The sequence below is a fragment of the Vanellus vanellus genome (genome assembly GCF_965231255.1).
Source record: "Vanellus vanellus genome assembly, chromosome: Z".
NCBI lineage: Eukaryota > Metazoa > Chordata > Aves > Charadriiformes > Charadriidae > Vanellus > Vanellus vanellus.
The window spans coordinates 53,761,675-53,777,377 of NC_138908.1; the positions used below are offsets into that span (position 1 = coordinate 53,761,675).

At 39.3% G+C, this 15,703-nt stretch overlaps 1 protein-coding gene across 1 annotated transcript in view; it reads left to right on the plus strand.

Annotated features, from left to right (window-relative positions):
- The window catches only part of MPDZ (multiple PDZ domain crumbs cell polarity complex component), a 90,526-nt gene that overhangs the window by 6,189 nt on the left and 68,634 nt on the right, over positions 1-15,703 (plus strand). The window contains exons 3-8 of the mRNA XM_082497804.1: positions 2,883-3,104; positions 4,061-4,200; positions 6,256-6,469; positions 8,430-8,558; positions 9,796-9,999; positions 13,803-13,917. Of these exons, the coding sequence (XP_082353930.1) occupies positions 2,883-3,104; positions 4,061-4,200; positions 6,256-6,469; positions 8,430-8,558; positions 9,796-9,999; positions 13,803-13,917 (1,024 nt within the window). The remainder of the gene's footprint in view (positions 1-2,882; positions 3,105-4,060; positions 4,201-6,255; positions 6,470-8,429; positions 8,559-9,795; positions 10,000-13,802; positions 13,918-15,703) is intronic.

The following is a 15,703-nucleotide window of genomic DNA, read 5'->3' on the forward strand; positions in this document are numbered from 1 at the left end:
AGTCGGCCTGGTGCTACTTCTATTTTAGCATGGGGATGTGTGAGTTTTCAACCAGAGAGAAAAATGAATATCCCTAAGGAGACTGTCATATCTTAATTGAAGAAATCCTTCAAACTTACATAGAGAAGAAAATGGTGATACTGAGCACATGTTCAGGTGGAAGTTTATGTCCCCGTCATGGTTAGCCTGCTGTTGGAACATTACAAACAGTGCAGGGAACTACCTAAAGTAATCCTCTGTTAAGCAGTACTAGCAGAACATATATAGAACATAGTACAGCATGGGCACAGAGCTCCTCTGCACGCGGAAGGTTGTGCTGTGTGGGGTATGGAGTGGTAGAAGAAATATTTTAGATTCAGAGAAGGCATATAATGCAATTCATTGTAAGGGCAACATGTCATGCTCAATAACCTTTTATTTTTGATGTGTAGCTCCATTTTTTTCTTTGTTGTTTGTGCATACAGGAAAGTGTTTTATTGTATATTAGAGAACAACAATATCATGATGTAAACACCATTTGTATCATTCATACTATTCTAAAAATGTCATATTTTAGGATTACTGTGGCTTGCTTGATCTAGTTTTTGTTCATTGCATGGTTTTTCTAGTGTTGCAACTTGCTCCTTACACATTTCTGCTGACTTTTTATCCAGAGAGAGGTTTCACAGACTAGGATTGTCTCTATGTTAGCAGTCTGCACACCATGTGGTAACATGGAAAAAAATTAAAGTGAAATTCATGAAGGAAGATGGAAGGAAAATAGACAGTGGGGTGGGCACAGCAGCACTTCCTCAGCTAGTCAATTTCTGTGCCTTAAAATTCGGCATGACTCTTTCTTTGTGAAACAGAAGGGATTCTAGCTTTCTGTATACAGTCTCAATTTTTGCTCTTAGCATTATTGTAGGATTTTCCTTCTTTTCCCTTTTTTGTCTTAGAAGGTGACTGCACACTCCATTCAAAGCAGGGAATTCGTGCACAGTTGGGTTTTATGGGACTATCAGTAATACCAGTGATGCTTCCCCTTCTGCCATCTTGAAGGATGGCAGGAAGCTCCTGTCACATTAAAACGGTCCCAAGATAGAGTAATGCTGTGCTTAGAACGGTGCTAAATGAAATTGAAGGCATTTCATGTATTTTCTCTAGGTTTAATTGAATTGACTGAGTCATTACAGCTCTCAGCTGCTGAGCCTTGCCTACTTTGTTTGAGGTTACCACTCCAAAGGCTTGTACCGAAGAGGTTGTGTGAGCTCTCACTAATCTACATTGGGCAAAATCAGCAGGTTTTGCTCGTACTGTGCTGTTGCTTGTTTTGGCTAACCTTGCTGGCTTTGCCTGAGCAGGTGATGAGTTCTCTAGTGACTCCTTTCACCAAGTCATCTCTGAGGATGGTAGCTTTCAACAGGAAGGGCAGTTCAGTGCTCATTGTAGAAAATAGCATTGCAATTTAGAAAATGAATCTATATCCATGACTTACTAACATTTGTGATATCAGAACCATGTAATATGGTCTTTGAGTGCACATGAGAAGTAGTTTGAGTTTGCATCTCACACACTCTTTGGCTGCTTTATCTTGGTGTGGAAATGTAAAAATGTTTTTAAATAGAAGCAGTGCAACACTGGCTGATTACAGCGGTGTTAAATGCTCTTACAAATAATAATTTGACCCATGACAATTTTTTGTGGGAAGGAACACGACTGTAGGATGTATAAGAAGATTTGAAGGTGGAAGAGAACAAGAACTGAAGCACATTAATTGACTGAGTTCAGTGATACACTTTTATACATTGACATGGATGACGTGGGGAATGAATTAACCTATTATATGGACTTATGCAGATAAGAAACGCAGTATGGCATAGACTTTATTAGTTTCAAATCCATGCATGTAGTGTAAGAGGAAATCTTGTGTTCACAGAAGAGCAGAATTTGATTACGTCTCTGGGTGTTACATGTAGTAAACTGCGAAAGAAGGCTTAGCTACCTGTGCCTTACAGGCTTGCTGAAATGACTGTGTGTAATTAAAGAAAGTGCATGTGTGCACATTTTAGCCATTATTACTTGTTTGAAATATAACCCAAGTGATTCCTCACAAATACGGACAACAGAACATAATCACTCTGTGGTGGAAATCACTGAGTTCCAAACATCCTGGTTTTCTTCTCTCCGTTTTTTACGGCAGAGCAGGCTAAGTGCTGTTGTGGACTTTTCTGTCCAGTGCCGACTTGTGGTATTTTTTTATGCAACTTGAGGGTCTTCTGAGGCACATAAGGTGTTCAACAAATGACATTTGTTCTATTGTATTTTCCTGAAGCACCCAGATGAGAAGTAATTGTGTGATGGAGAACAATACTGACCTTTTAGCAACCAGACTGTTAGGAGAATGATATGATAAACCTAATGGAAGTAGTATGCTTAAACAGTTGAGACTGGTGTAGTCAACATTTTAGAATACGTTTACAGTTTTGAAATTTGTTGTTGGTGAGGTTTATTCTTTTTCATCCAAATATACATACTTTTTTAATTTTCTTGTAAAATAATTGATAATTTTGTTTTTAAAAATACTGGTACTATAGAAAAAGCTTGTTCACACTTCTTTACCTCTACCACTGTGTTGGAGTACTTCAAGCAGCTATGCTGATGTGAACAAAAGAATTTTAGGCAGAGTATGGAAAATAATTTTAGATTATTTTCATGAATTTCTTTCATGTTTTATGCTGATAATTCACAACTAAAAGATAATTTTTCTTTTTAAAATGTCTTTTTAAAATTGCAAATTGGGATTTCAAGTATTTTTAACAAGCAATTGACTTATCATGATGCTCTTGAATAAGGAGGAGGTTTCTGCTGTGTCTGTAAATCTGTGTTGCTATTGACTTTTACAGGTAAATATTACACCTTCCATACATTCAACTGGTGAATTCCCCCAGCTTCTCCATCATGGTGTAAACGTGGGGTCCTTGCCACATAATGAGTCATATTTGTTGGCTCAGCAGAATGGCAGCCCAGCTAATGTGCTAGAAGCATCGATGAGATCCATTACTCCTCAGATGAATGGAAAGTCTCCTAGTGATGACTTTGAGCAGCTGATCAGAAATATGTCCCAGGTAAGCATGTCGTCTGGTAACCATGAAATGTGGTTACCACTACTATTACCTGGAAGACTAAAATACATATATGGTTATTTAAAAGCAATTGAGTTAATAAACAAACCAGAGCTCACTTGCTGTATGAAACAAAAATAACCTTTTAATTTGAGGAACAATTGGTAAATGAGAAAACAGTTGGAAAAGTAGGCTTGACATTATCACTGCTGAGTTATTGTCCTTAGGTGGGCAGTGTGCCTCTCACAGATCAGCATGCCATGATCTTTTTGTGCTCATTGTAGGACTGCCTCTCTATGCGTGAGGGAGATGCTTTGTCAAAGCATGCTCTTGTGTGCGTAACTAATGAAAACTAGTTCTGTGATTTGCTTGGAAATAAGATGGGAAATTCCTTTTTGGCCTTGCTACACATTGTTCTGTGATCTTACTGCTTTCCTGTGGTAGGCAGAAATGGTGTACGAGTCCCTGCAGCGGCTGGAGCTGAGAATGGCCAGGCATATATTATAGCGTTTTTCAAATTAATCAGTAACGGAGCCAGATAGGGGAAACCTGCTGTTCTCCTGGAGAGCCTTTTGCACGGTCCTGCTTTTTCCCTCTTTCTGAAATTCATCCTCTTTCCTAGTTTGGCTTGAGAGTTGACCTGTACCCACTAAAATTTTATAGACACATATATCCTGTCACTACTGATCTTAAACTGTGCATATTTAGATACTGTTTCCTGATTTCTTCTTCTGGGCTGTAATAATCTTTGTTTCTCACATCTTTCATAATTCTCCCTTTTCTGCATGATAGCGAGAAATAGGAACTGAACAACTGTGTTTCAGTTATTAGCTAGTGTAGCCTTGTCTAGCTGTAGCTGTCAAATTAGAAACTCATTTCCAACTTGTTTACCACATTCATTAATGCTGCTTTTCAACATTTTTAACATTTGTACCCCCTTTTTTTTTTGTGCTCAACAGGGTCGTCTTGTTGAGACCATTGAGCTCATTAAACCCTTAAGCGGTGGTCTGGGCTTCAGTGTCGTAGGACTGAAGAGTGAAAACAGGGGAGAACTAGGAATATTTGTGCAAGAAATCCAGGAGGGAAGTGTGGCACATAGGTAAGATCACTACTGGAATATTTTGCTGCACCAGGTGTTAAGATGACACTGCAATTCAGTTGTGTTGCTTCTGTTGTTTTTGTGGCACAAGGGCACATTTTTCTCGTATTCTAAGCCACACATCATAGCAGATTTGAAATTACTTATCACTACAGTTTATGTAATGTTGGAACAGGGCAGCAAATGACCTATTCTGAATTTCTAGAAACTACAGATGTAGTTTCTCTGTTATTTTTTTACAATATCTTCTTTGCAACAGGGAAAACGGGGAGGTTACTCTTCTGTGTCTTTGTTTTTAAAGCTGAAATACAGATTTTGCCATCCTTGAATGCACTGAAAAACAACTTGGTGCAAAAAAATCAGTTGTAACTAGCAGGGTTATTTGTTAGGTAGGGTCCCACTCAGTAGGTGTGAAACCCAGCTTTTAAGTCAAGCGAGGCTTGACCAAAAGTTGTTGGACTCTTAAAAAGAGATATTCAGCTGATGTTACCAGAAACTCAGCAATAATAATAGCTTGTTGAAAATATGCTTTAGACTTTAATCCTGATTCCACAAGTAGTGTTGAGAGAAAGGGATTTCTGCTGTAAGGAGAGCCCGAGGGAGCAAATGAACTTAGTAGTGAATGGCAGCAGCACTGGTTCACTGCAGAGTGGTGGTGTGTATCACTGTGTGTGGATTTGCTGATCAGGATCCTAGCTAGAGCTGCTTCGTGGTGTAATCTCTGTGTTGTGTGGGGTGGCTGAGTCATCTCAGTGCTATTTCTCACTGTGCTGTAGGGAGAAATTTTCTGGTTGTTTGTGGTCTGAACACTATTCTTCTAACAGAGGGCAGAGTGTGGCCCACAAGTTAATTCAGTTATGAAAAGTGGCATGCTCTATGTCATTACAATATTTTTTAATCTGCCTAAATTCCACTTCCTTTCTTTTTTTCTTTTTTCCTTCCTTTTCGAGAGGTCTTTGCTTTTAGTTCTCTTATTCCATGGAGTTGAAACCTGTCTACTGAATCAGGCCCTGCCTGATTCACTGGTGAGAAGAGAAACATTCAACTACTGTTACAAGGCTCATAAATCAGAAAGGCTCTGGCAGTAATAAGTCTTTGAGAGCACTCTGAAAAACAGTTCAGATTCACAAGTGAAATATTATGGGTTGGAGCTAAATAGCATTTTTCCTGAATGCTGTTGCGTACCTTGGCTTCTAAGCTGTAGGTGCTCACAAAAGCTGGTGTAATAGGTATCCTTGTTTTTGTTGCTGCCCTTTGTTTTCAAAGTATTGCCACCTCAGGATGTTGAAGACAAGACTCCAGATTTTCATTCATTTGTTGCAGAAAGTGTAGAAGCAGTGGTGGAGGCGTAGAGTAACTCATCTGTGTAGGCTTCATACACTTCCTTTGAAGTAGATCTGGGGAAGAGCTCAGTATGTAATTTTACAGTAGTGCTTCCTTTGTCAGAAAGTGAAGAGGTATTTTTTAATTTTTTCAGGGCTTTTTTTTTTTCCCCCTCATTGAGAAGGGATCTGTTTTACCATTTTCTTTCTGTTACTCTCTCTGCCTTCCCTTCTTTTTTCTTTTTTTTTTTACCCCTCTTGGTTTTGTGCAAAGCAAAATTTGTTTCTGTAACATCTTGATGAAAGTGTGTTCCACTCCACGGTTTGATGAATATTCAGAATGGGTGCACTGAACAAAGTGGAACACTTGGTCTGTTAAGCAAGAGACTCAAAGTCAAGAACAAACATAAGTTCCCAGGCTATGGTTGGGAGCGGCTGAGATCTAATATGCTTAGTCTCGCATGGGGGTACAGGGAAAAGAAAACTAGCTAGGGGGTAGTAGCCAGGGAGAGTGGCAGTGGGATTAGCTTCAAAGGAAGCGATCACCAGGGTGCCGCATCAGCTCCTTTCAGCAAAACTGCAGGGAGAGATTAAAAAGTGGGGGGAATAGAGAACAGGTTATTAAAAATATTGGAAAATTGTCAAAATATTGTAATTTCTGTGGCAACACTTCTCTGGTTTATCTTGTTTGTTTATTTTGTTGTCCCCTTCCCTGTTTACACATATGTGACAGAGATGGAAAGCTGAAGGAAGCAGATCAAATCCTTGCTATTAACGGACAAGCCCTTGATCAGACAATTACACATCAGCAGGCTATCAGCATCCTACAGAAAGCAAAAGATAACGTCCAGCTAGTTGTGGCTAGGGGCACTTTCCCTCAGCTCATCAGTCCTGTAGTTTCCCGGTCTCCATCTGCTGCTAGCACAGTTTCAGCCCATTCCAACCCGGTGAGTATACCCCAAACGTCTATATATTCAGTTCTGGGCACGTATGTGCTTACTGCATCTAGTATTTTGAGCCATTTTTTTTGTAACTTGTATGTACATTTCCTTCACTGTTGTTGAGGTTTTTCTTCTATTTCTTTGTTGTACGTTTTCCCATGCAAAGACTAGAAAATATTCAGGCTCTAGGGAGGGGGGGGGGTTATCTTGAACATTTTCTTTCTTCCCATCTGCCACATTCTCTGTATCCACCAGTGCAAGTAGACCATGTTTGCCTTACTTTATGAAGCTTTATTTGGAAGTAGCAGTAAACAGGATCTGTTTTTTCTCTTTGCCTTCTGCTTGGGCAAACAGAAATTTTTGGGGCGTTGCGATCTGATCTTCACCACCAGCTGAATGGATGCTTCTCTGTTTCTCTGTTGTCTCTTGGTGGTGGGGCTCAAGTAAAGCAACAAGAGAGCGCCACCAAAATGCCACGTGTAGGGACAATCTTCAGGACCTCCAGAAAACAGCTGTGCTTCATTTCCTTTCTTTTGAAAGCTTTTGCACATCTAGGTGCAGAGAACATAGCTCAGGAACATGGTGATGTTAATTGCACTTTCTCTTCCTGGTATCTTACTCATGTAATGGCTTGTCCTGGGGTGAAACAGCCTACCTTTGGTTTCTGTAGGTTTCACTGTTCAGTCATCTGTGGCTCTTCTTTAAAGGAATTGATAATCAGAAGTATATCGAGCAATCAGGCTGGAAAAAGTAGCTTTTAAAATGTTTATTGTAATCGTTATCATAAAACCTTTAGGGAAGAAATTGCAGAATTATTCTTTTCTTCTGCGTGCAGAAATAAAGCTGGTTGGCCATACTTTTCCTGTCAGCTCATAGGAGAGGCCTGCTCTCTTCCAGTGTTCCTGTGACACGCTTCTTCCTCTATATGATTGCCTCTGTATTCTCTGAACAGCTTCCCTTGCTTGAGAAAACATTCCTTTCAAACCTGCCGCAGCTTCTTTTTTTTTTTTTTTTTTTTTCCTCTAAGAGTGCCTTTCCCAGTCCTTGTGTTCCTCTCACTTTTGAATGCTGGGGGAAAGCAGCTTCTCTGAGCTGCTCTTTTTCCTTCAGGCTTTGCTTGATCATCATTGGTTTATGTTAAGACTGTGGATTTCCAAACAGGTACTACAGGGCTTCATATTTGCAGTACCTTGATTATTTGAAAATAACTGCTTATTTTCAAGATCCTACCTGGTGGAGCACCAGCTGCAGTTTTAAATTTCAGATGAGTTTACAGTGTGGTTTGTTCTTCAGGAGAAGCAATGCCAGGAGCTTCCAGTCCTCCCTTCAGTACCACCCCATGTGAGTGAGATAGTATTTGTCTGTCAGAGCAGTTTCACTCCTGTCAGAACATGAAGCCTGCCATAAGAGCTACTTCATTCTGGTGCTGTTGACATCAGACAACCCAAAAATCTTTGCTTATCAGTGGGGGGGCAATTCTGCTAATGCCTACCTTGCAATACTTGGTGCTGCGTTCAGCCTTAACCCCTGAATTTGTTTTATGCTTTCTCCTGCGCTTTGTTACAGTGGCCATTGTGAACATGCACTTGTCTGAAGATTTTAATTTCCAGTCCTGTGAGATTTCCTAGCAGCAGTATTTTTCTCACTGACTGCAGTGGGCCATGGAGGTGGACAGTCCTAGGCTGCTGCTTAAATACATTCAGCAATTTCTTGAAAGGCCTGATCCACTACCCAGCTCTAGTTTGTACCAGAGAAATTCCAACTGTTATGGAATGAGCAACCTATTGCTTAAATATTATGTAATATAATACCTAATAGTAATTGTTGGAGAGGTCCCATATTTCCACCTTCCTCCTATCTTCCTTTATTCAAAAACATACCCAAGAAATAAGAGAAAATATTTTGCAGGTTTTAATACGTATGTCCTTGTTTTAATCATTTGCAAGCTTATATTTATTCCTTTTAGGTTCACTGGCAGCACGTGGAGACCATTGAGTTGGTGAACGATGGCTCAGGTCTGGGATTTGGGATAGTGGGAGGAAAGTCAACTGGAGTGATTGTTAAAACCATCCTCCCAGGAGGGGTGGCTGATCAGGTAAATTCAACCTACCCTTCTGTTTACCATTCAGTAATGTGTGAAGTTACCCTTTACTTTTATAATTACGCTAAGTAGTGGTAGGTTTTTTTTTCCTCTAAGTGTAAAAAAGAGCAAACGGTGAAATTTATCCTCAGTAAAGGTGTGTTTAGCAACGGGGATCTGTGCATTTGAATGTAAAAGCTGGATTATGGTCTAAATCACATTTTCAAACCTTTTACATTATACATATTTCGTGTGGATGCATTTAGACTCTGAAATTTTCCATGAACATCCTGGTTGTAATCCAGCGGTGGGGGGGACACATAGCATTTACTTGCTAGTTTACTTCCCCGCCAGCTAAGAAGAGCATCTGCTTCTCTCTGCTGGGCTTACTGAAGCTTGGAGCAGGCATGTGGCTTCCTGTGTCTGCTTGAGGATATGGGCTCTCCTCCTGCCTGAAGGGCTCATGTAAATTGAATTTGGTGATCAAAGCTCGTTTCAAGCTTGTCTGTTGGACAAGTATCTAGGGCTGTGTTAATGACGGTCAAGGACTGAATAGGCACAGAGACTAGTTAGTCTTCCAGCCACAGAAGCGTTGGCGTGATAACAGGGCCTGGAGATGCATGGGCAGGATTTACTGCCGCACTCTTTCCCTGAACAGGTAGATGTGTTCCTTTTAGAGACCTGTCCCTTTAATACTTTTCATACGGGCTAAATTCATATGAAGCTTTTTAAGCAATTAAAGGTAGATCATTAGGAGAGTAAACCAGTGCTAAGCAATATAAATAAGTGGATCACAGTATGGGAGAAATGTGTTTTATTTTAGAGTTATGGTTCGTCCTGAGAACCAGTTTTTAAATAGAAGTGCAAAGCTGAATATACATTTGTATCCTGTTTTTTGAATGTGTGTTCGGAAATGAAACCTGAAGTTCTCTATCTACACACAGTTGTTAAATACCAGTAGGTAGTAATCATAACCATATGCGTTTTTTTTTCTGTGCTCAGGTGACTGACTGTTTGAAAAAAGGATGCCCTGGATATTTCTGGGGAAATTTTAGTAAAATTAGTGTGCCATCAGGCAACCTACATTTCTTCTCCATGTTATTGGGATATTGACTGGGCTCCCAAAAAAAGTCACCTGGTCCATTTTGTCTTCAAAGTGACTAAAGCTGTGTGGTCTTTTTTCTAATTGTGTGGTATGTGGGAGAAATGACGGGATGTTAATGTATTTTTTTCATCATTATTTTTCCTCCAGCATGGGAGATTGTGTAGTGGAGACCACATCCTGAAAATTGGTGATACGGACCTAGCTGGAATGAGCAGTGAGCAGGTGGCACAAGTTTTGAGGCAATGTGGAAATCGAGTGAAACTGGTAATTGCAAGAGGTCCTATTGAGGAGCCACCTCCACCAGCAGTCCCTCCAGGTACACCAGTACCCACGTCCACACCAGAGAAACAGGTAAGCAACAGTGAATATACTTAACTCATGGCAAACTTGTACTTCAGATTTCCTTTTAACTGCTATTTGAATGTCTTTCACACTTTATGTTCTCAAAAGTCAGGATTTTCTTGCCCAGTAGCAGTGACAGTCTGGGAGAATTCAAATGTCATGAATACACAGTGCGAGGAACTATATGCTTGAAGCCTTTTGGGATCAAGGCTTAGGACTTCCGTAAGGGTGATCTGAATAATGTCTTGTTCTGCACTGCTTGTGGTTGTGCAGTAATATATTGGGAACAACTGAAACCATGCAGTCTTTTCTTCAGACAGAGCAAGCTGGCTCTGTAGCATTTCTCTGTCCGCCTGTCCTTTTCCTCTACAGTAGCATTTCTTGGTTCCATATCATTGCAGCCATCCATCAGACAGTTCCTCCCTGTGCCAACCAGCACACAGATGCTGCTTCTTTCCTACATCACCTGGCATTGCTTGTTGCTAGACATCTTCCAAAAAAAGTCAACCAGCTGCTACACTTATTCCCCTGCTGATGATTGTACGCTCTATGCTGTTACTCCTCTACAACTGTCAGCCACTTAAAAAATGCTGTAAATATTACCATGTCCTGTCAGCTCAAAACCTCTACAAAATAGGTCATTTGCATGTTTGCAGCAAAGCCTGGTTTCATGGGAGCCAGGAACAGTAGTGTTATGTCACATACAGTTATGACCAGATACATTTAAATGTGAATATGTGGAGTAAGTGAATGAGAGAAGAAAAATGTGGTTGTTTTTGAGCCTACAACTAAATAGAATTTATGACTTACACATAATTTTTTTGTTTTACTTTTTCCTGTTGATTTTCTAGACATTTTCTTCTTGATTACAAATTACATTTCAGATAGGTCGCTCTGGAAGAAAAAAAGCCTTAAATTTTTTTTCATGATGACCGTTATTTTGCCTCTGTCCACTGTAGTGGTATCTGTGGAAAACAGATGTTCATCCCCTCCTTTGTGGCTATAAGGAAAAGAAAATTAATCTCGACGTGGGGTCTTCTGAATATCTAAGAGGAGAGACAGACTTTTGTGTCTTTGCAGCACTCAGAGGCATGAAACCTGGCTGTATTTTAGATATAAGGATCAATAGTTAGGCCAAGTATTATTTTTCTGAAAAGCAACAGTCTCAAAGGAGAAGCTGAATTTGATAATTTCCTCTGTGTTGTTTATTCAGTATTTGACTTTCTGAGCTTATACGATGCAATGTCGAAGGCTGTATTAGCAGCTGTAGGATGTATCACAGAATCATAGAATGGTTAGACTTGGAAGGGACCTTGAAGATCATCTAGTTCCAACCCCCCTGCCATGGGCAGGGACACCTCCCACTAGATCAAATTGCTCAAAGCCCCATCCAGCCTGGCCTTGAACACTTCCAGAGATGGGGCATCCACAGCTCCTCTGAGTAACCTGTTCCAGTATCTCACCACCCTCACAGTAAATAATTTATTCATAATATCTAATCTAAATCTACCCTCTTCCAGTTTGAAACCATTACCCCTCGTCCTATCACTACACTCCCTGATAAAAGAGTCCTCTCCATCTGTTCTGTAGGCCCCCTTTAGGTACTGGAAGGCTGCTGTTGGGTCTCCCAGAGCCTTCTCTTCTACAGGCTGAACAACCCCAACTCTCTGAGCCTGTCTTTTCTTTGTAGGAGAGGTGCTCCAGCCCTCTGATCATTTTTATTGCCCTCCTCTGGAGTCGCTCCACAGGTCCATGTCCTTCTTATACTGGAGGCTCCAGAGCTGGATGCAGTACTCCAGGTGGGGTCCCAGGAGAGCAGAGTAGAGGGCAGAGTCACCTCCCTCGACCAGGATATGGTTGACTTTCTGGGCTGTGAGTGCATGTTGCTAGCTCATGTTGAGCTTCTCATCCACCGACACCCCCAAGTCCTTCCCAGGGCTGCCCTTAATCCATTGTTTGCCCAGCCTGTATTTGTGCTTGAGTTTGCCTCAACTAACATGCAGGGCCTTGCACTTGGCCTTGTTGAACTTCATGAGGTTTGCATCTCTCCAGCCTGCCCAGGTCCCTCTGGATGACATCTCTTCCCTCCAGCATGTTGACTGCTCCACACAGCTTGGTGTCATGTTGAATAGGATTTCTAGTAGTAAGGAAATAGCTTATGGCCACAAAGTGGCAAAAATTTACTTTTTTGCCACCTTCCTCTCCATTTCCATCCTTTTCAATACTTAGTTCCTGGTAGATCTGTCCTGGTAGGAGGCAGGCTGGTTTTAAACTGCTTGCACAAAGTCTTGTTCTTGGAGGGAGCACCCAGTTAATGGTGCTGCAAGCCTCATTAATTCAGGTCTAGAGTGAAGATGATGATGGAAATGGCTTGGTATGTCTCTTTATTCCTGGAGAACACAGCATTGGGGAAGACTTCATGATTCTTTTAAAGCTGTTAGTGAGAGCAGAATGGCTTTCCAAAATGGACACTTCTCATCATGTCGCCTGTAAATGTCTATCCTGTAAAAATTCATGAGGTTATAGAAATTGGAGCAGTTTTTTAGTGGCATTACCTGTGGCTAAAATAAACCTCTATTATCAAGCAGAGAGGTAGTTAAAGCAGGAGGAATTTATTTTTCTTGTGTTTGGTTATGGTTTTGGGTGGAGTTGTTCAGATAAAGAACTGAAGTCAGATTCTCTTTTGGCAAGTAGCATCATAGCTCTCCCAAAGTCTTCTCTTTTTTGGCACATGCATACTCATCTTGTCAAACTTGGTTTAGTTAGTATTGCCTGGTTGCTGTATTGGCACTTTAAAAAATATTAGCTGCTATTTGTCCTGCAGAAGAGACAGAATAAAATAGGAGTATAGCAGGACCTTGACAAATTTGTACTACATTGCCATTTTAAATATGTGCATAAATATTGATGTCAATATAAATACAGTAAAATTGAAACTTTCTATAGAGAATCATATACTGATATATACCAGCTATGGAAGTGGCTAGTAACTATCCATTTTACACAGCCGAAAGGTGAAAAATAAAAAAAAAACACAACCTTTTAAAACAGTTGAAATTAAGTTTTGTAAGTTGATTTTTTTTTTCTCTTAATACAAAAGCAATATTGTTGAAATGGGATTTTAATATTTATTGTCCTTTCATTAACAATAAATATGTAAATTCATTATCAAAAAAATTCTTTGTTATTGAAGTTCACAGGGTTGTGGTAGATATTAGTGGAAATTGTCTCTATTTAACTTGCTGGAAGTATAATTGCTACTTTCTAAAACAGAATTTTTAAGTCTTCCAAAAACAAGAAAAGCAAGTGCCTTACTGGTTAGAGTTTTTTTTATGTTTTAGACTTGGCATGCACAGGAGAAAAATACCTATAGTTACTAAACAATTAGAACACAAAACGTAATTCTGATCTTTTTTCTCCTCTTCAATAACACAGCAGTCTAAAGCTGGTTCTGAGGAGGTCCCAGAAGGGCAGCAAGCTACACATTCTAACATTTAAGCGTGGTTTGTGTAACTTACTCTACAAGGGGCTCATTGTTCGATTTGTACAATTTCACCAGTCATTTTAGTCATCAAATAATGATCTTATAGGTTAGAGGGTAATATCCCAGGGGCAGTGGGGCAGGGAGGGCACGACAGAGAGGATTGTTACCTATGTCTAGTTTCTCTGCTGAACACTAAATAAAAGCAGAAGCAAAGTTGGTACTGTCTTGTCATTAGCATGTAAAATTAGACGCAAATGTAAACATCAAAGAATGTGGTGGATCTTTAAGGAAAAAAAAGGTTCCTTTCTAATCATGCTTTTCTTATTAGGCAGTTGCTTCTGTTGATAGCTGTGAAGATGGGGAGAAATTTAACGTTGAGCTCACTAAAAACAACCAGGGATTAGGAATAACTATTGCTGGTTACATTGGAGACAAAACATCAGGTAATGATCGATTCCTGCAGTTTACTATACAACTTGTTGTGTACTATGGTGTATGTGCATCAAAGACTTAATTTTAGTTTTGGTATAGCATTTCTAAAAACCTTGAACATCTGAAATCTTTTTGAAGTTTGTAAAGAAAAAGAAATTGTTTTCCTTTTGTGAGAATGACATTCAGATTAGAAGCAATCAGTTTCATTATAAAATCCCACCTCAGCGTTTTTTGAACAATTTTTATATTCACTCTTGGCTGAAGCTTGTGCTTATGTTTTTGCAAAACAATTCTAAAATAGATTGAGCCATTTTCATTAGAACTGGCTGGGCATTTTAAGTTACATTTTCATTTTTAAAAGGCTCTTACAAGATAATGCATTAATATTCTGAGCAGTTTTAAGAAGGTGTTCTTTTTTTTTTTTTTTTTAATGTGTATAGTACTGCTGGGAGATCAAGAATTCCTTAGTGACTTCTGGATGTAATAAACATTTGTTGGCCTCTGGACTGTTGCAGCCAATAAATACGTTACATTAAATAAATAAATGCAACAGTGTTCATGTACAGTTATGTATTTTACTGTATAATTTCCACTGCATTTTCAGGAAAATGATCCAGAATTCTGTTGGACCTCCCTAGGTGAGCAATGCAATACTGCTAGGAAGGGACAGTTGTCAAAGGTATTGCAAAACTTCTCAAAGAGAAGTATATACCCACCTATATATTTTTACCCATGTATATATTTTTAGAAAAGTGTATGGATAGATATATCCCATGTTATTTGCGGTTTATAGACGTTATTTGTTGGGTCTGAGAAGCTGGGCTAAATTTTAACAATCTGTTCCGTAGGACAGGATGGCAACGATTTGTCCACGCGTTAGCAGCTTCCAGATGAATCTTTAAAAGGCACATGAAATTGTAGAACGTGTGATAGATCTGATAGCATATTTTAACTGGTTTAGTGTTGAAGTATCATCAGTCTTCGATTTTAAATTATTGTGCTGAATGAAACTACATTAGAAAATATACTTGCCTTAGGAACTAATTGAGCATCTCACTTAATTTTGTGACTTAAAACTTAGTTAAAGAATGACTTTGCTGTCAGAGAACCGGCAATAAAACTAGTGGATAACAAGATCTGCAGCTGAATCTTTCACGAATGTCAAATAGCAACTTGTCGTGTTACCATACAGTTGTTACAGAATATAAAAACACTTGGAATTTAGTAAGACCAGCTATTTAATTATTTACAAAACCTGGAAAAACAACAAATTAAGAAAAAAACAAAAAAATTGTAAAAGTCTTGACTTAAATATTTGTAGTCTTATTCTTCCTAAGCTGAATATAGTCATTAGAGCAAAACATAGATTTAGCCCTCCTTCCTGCTAACTTTTGTCATATTGAGGCCCAGTAAATGACGAGTTTCAGGTCTTCAAAGGCACTGGTGTCTCTTGACAGCAGTTAAAACCCATTTTGTACTGGATTATCTTCCCATCAAACGTTTTCATTTAACAGAGTTGGAATATTTGTTGAGAGAAAGTAGATTCTGTTAAGGTTTCTGATGTCAATGTGACCTGTGAATCTCAGACCTGGTTTCATGCCAGTTCATGCGAGTATTTTTCTCAATTTCATGTAAACTATGCAAAATGTGCATGTAGGAGCTCTATAGATTTTCACTTTACTGAACTGTTGAAGTTGTTTCACATTCCAGTGTATTTCTCCTGAAATGGATTTCTTTTTGTAATATGTCCTTTCTGTAGGTGTTTTATATATATGACTTTTCCTTCTGATTCAAAAT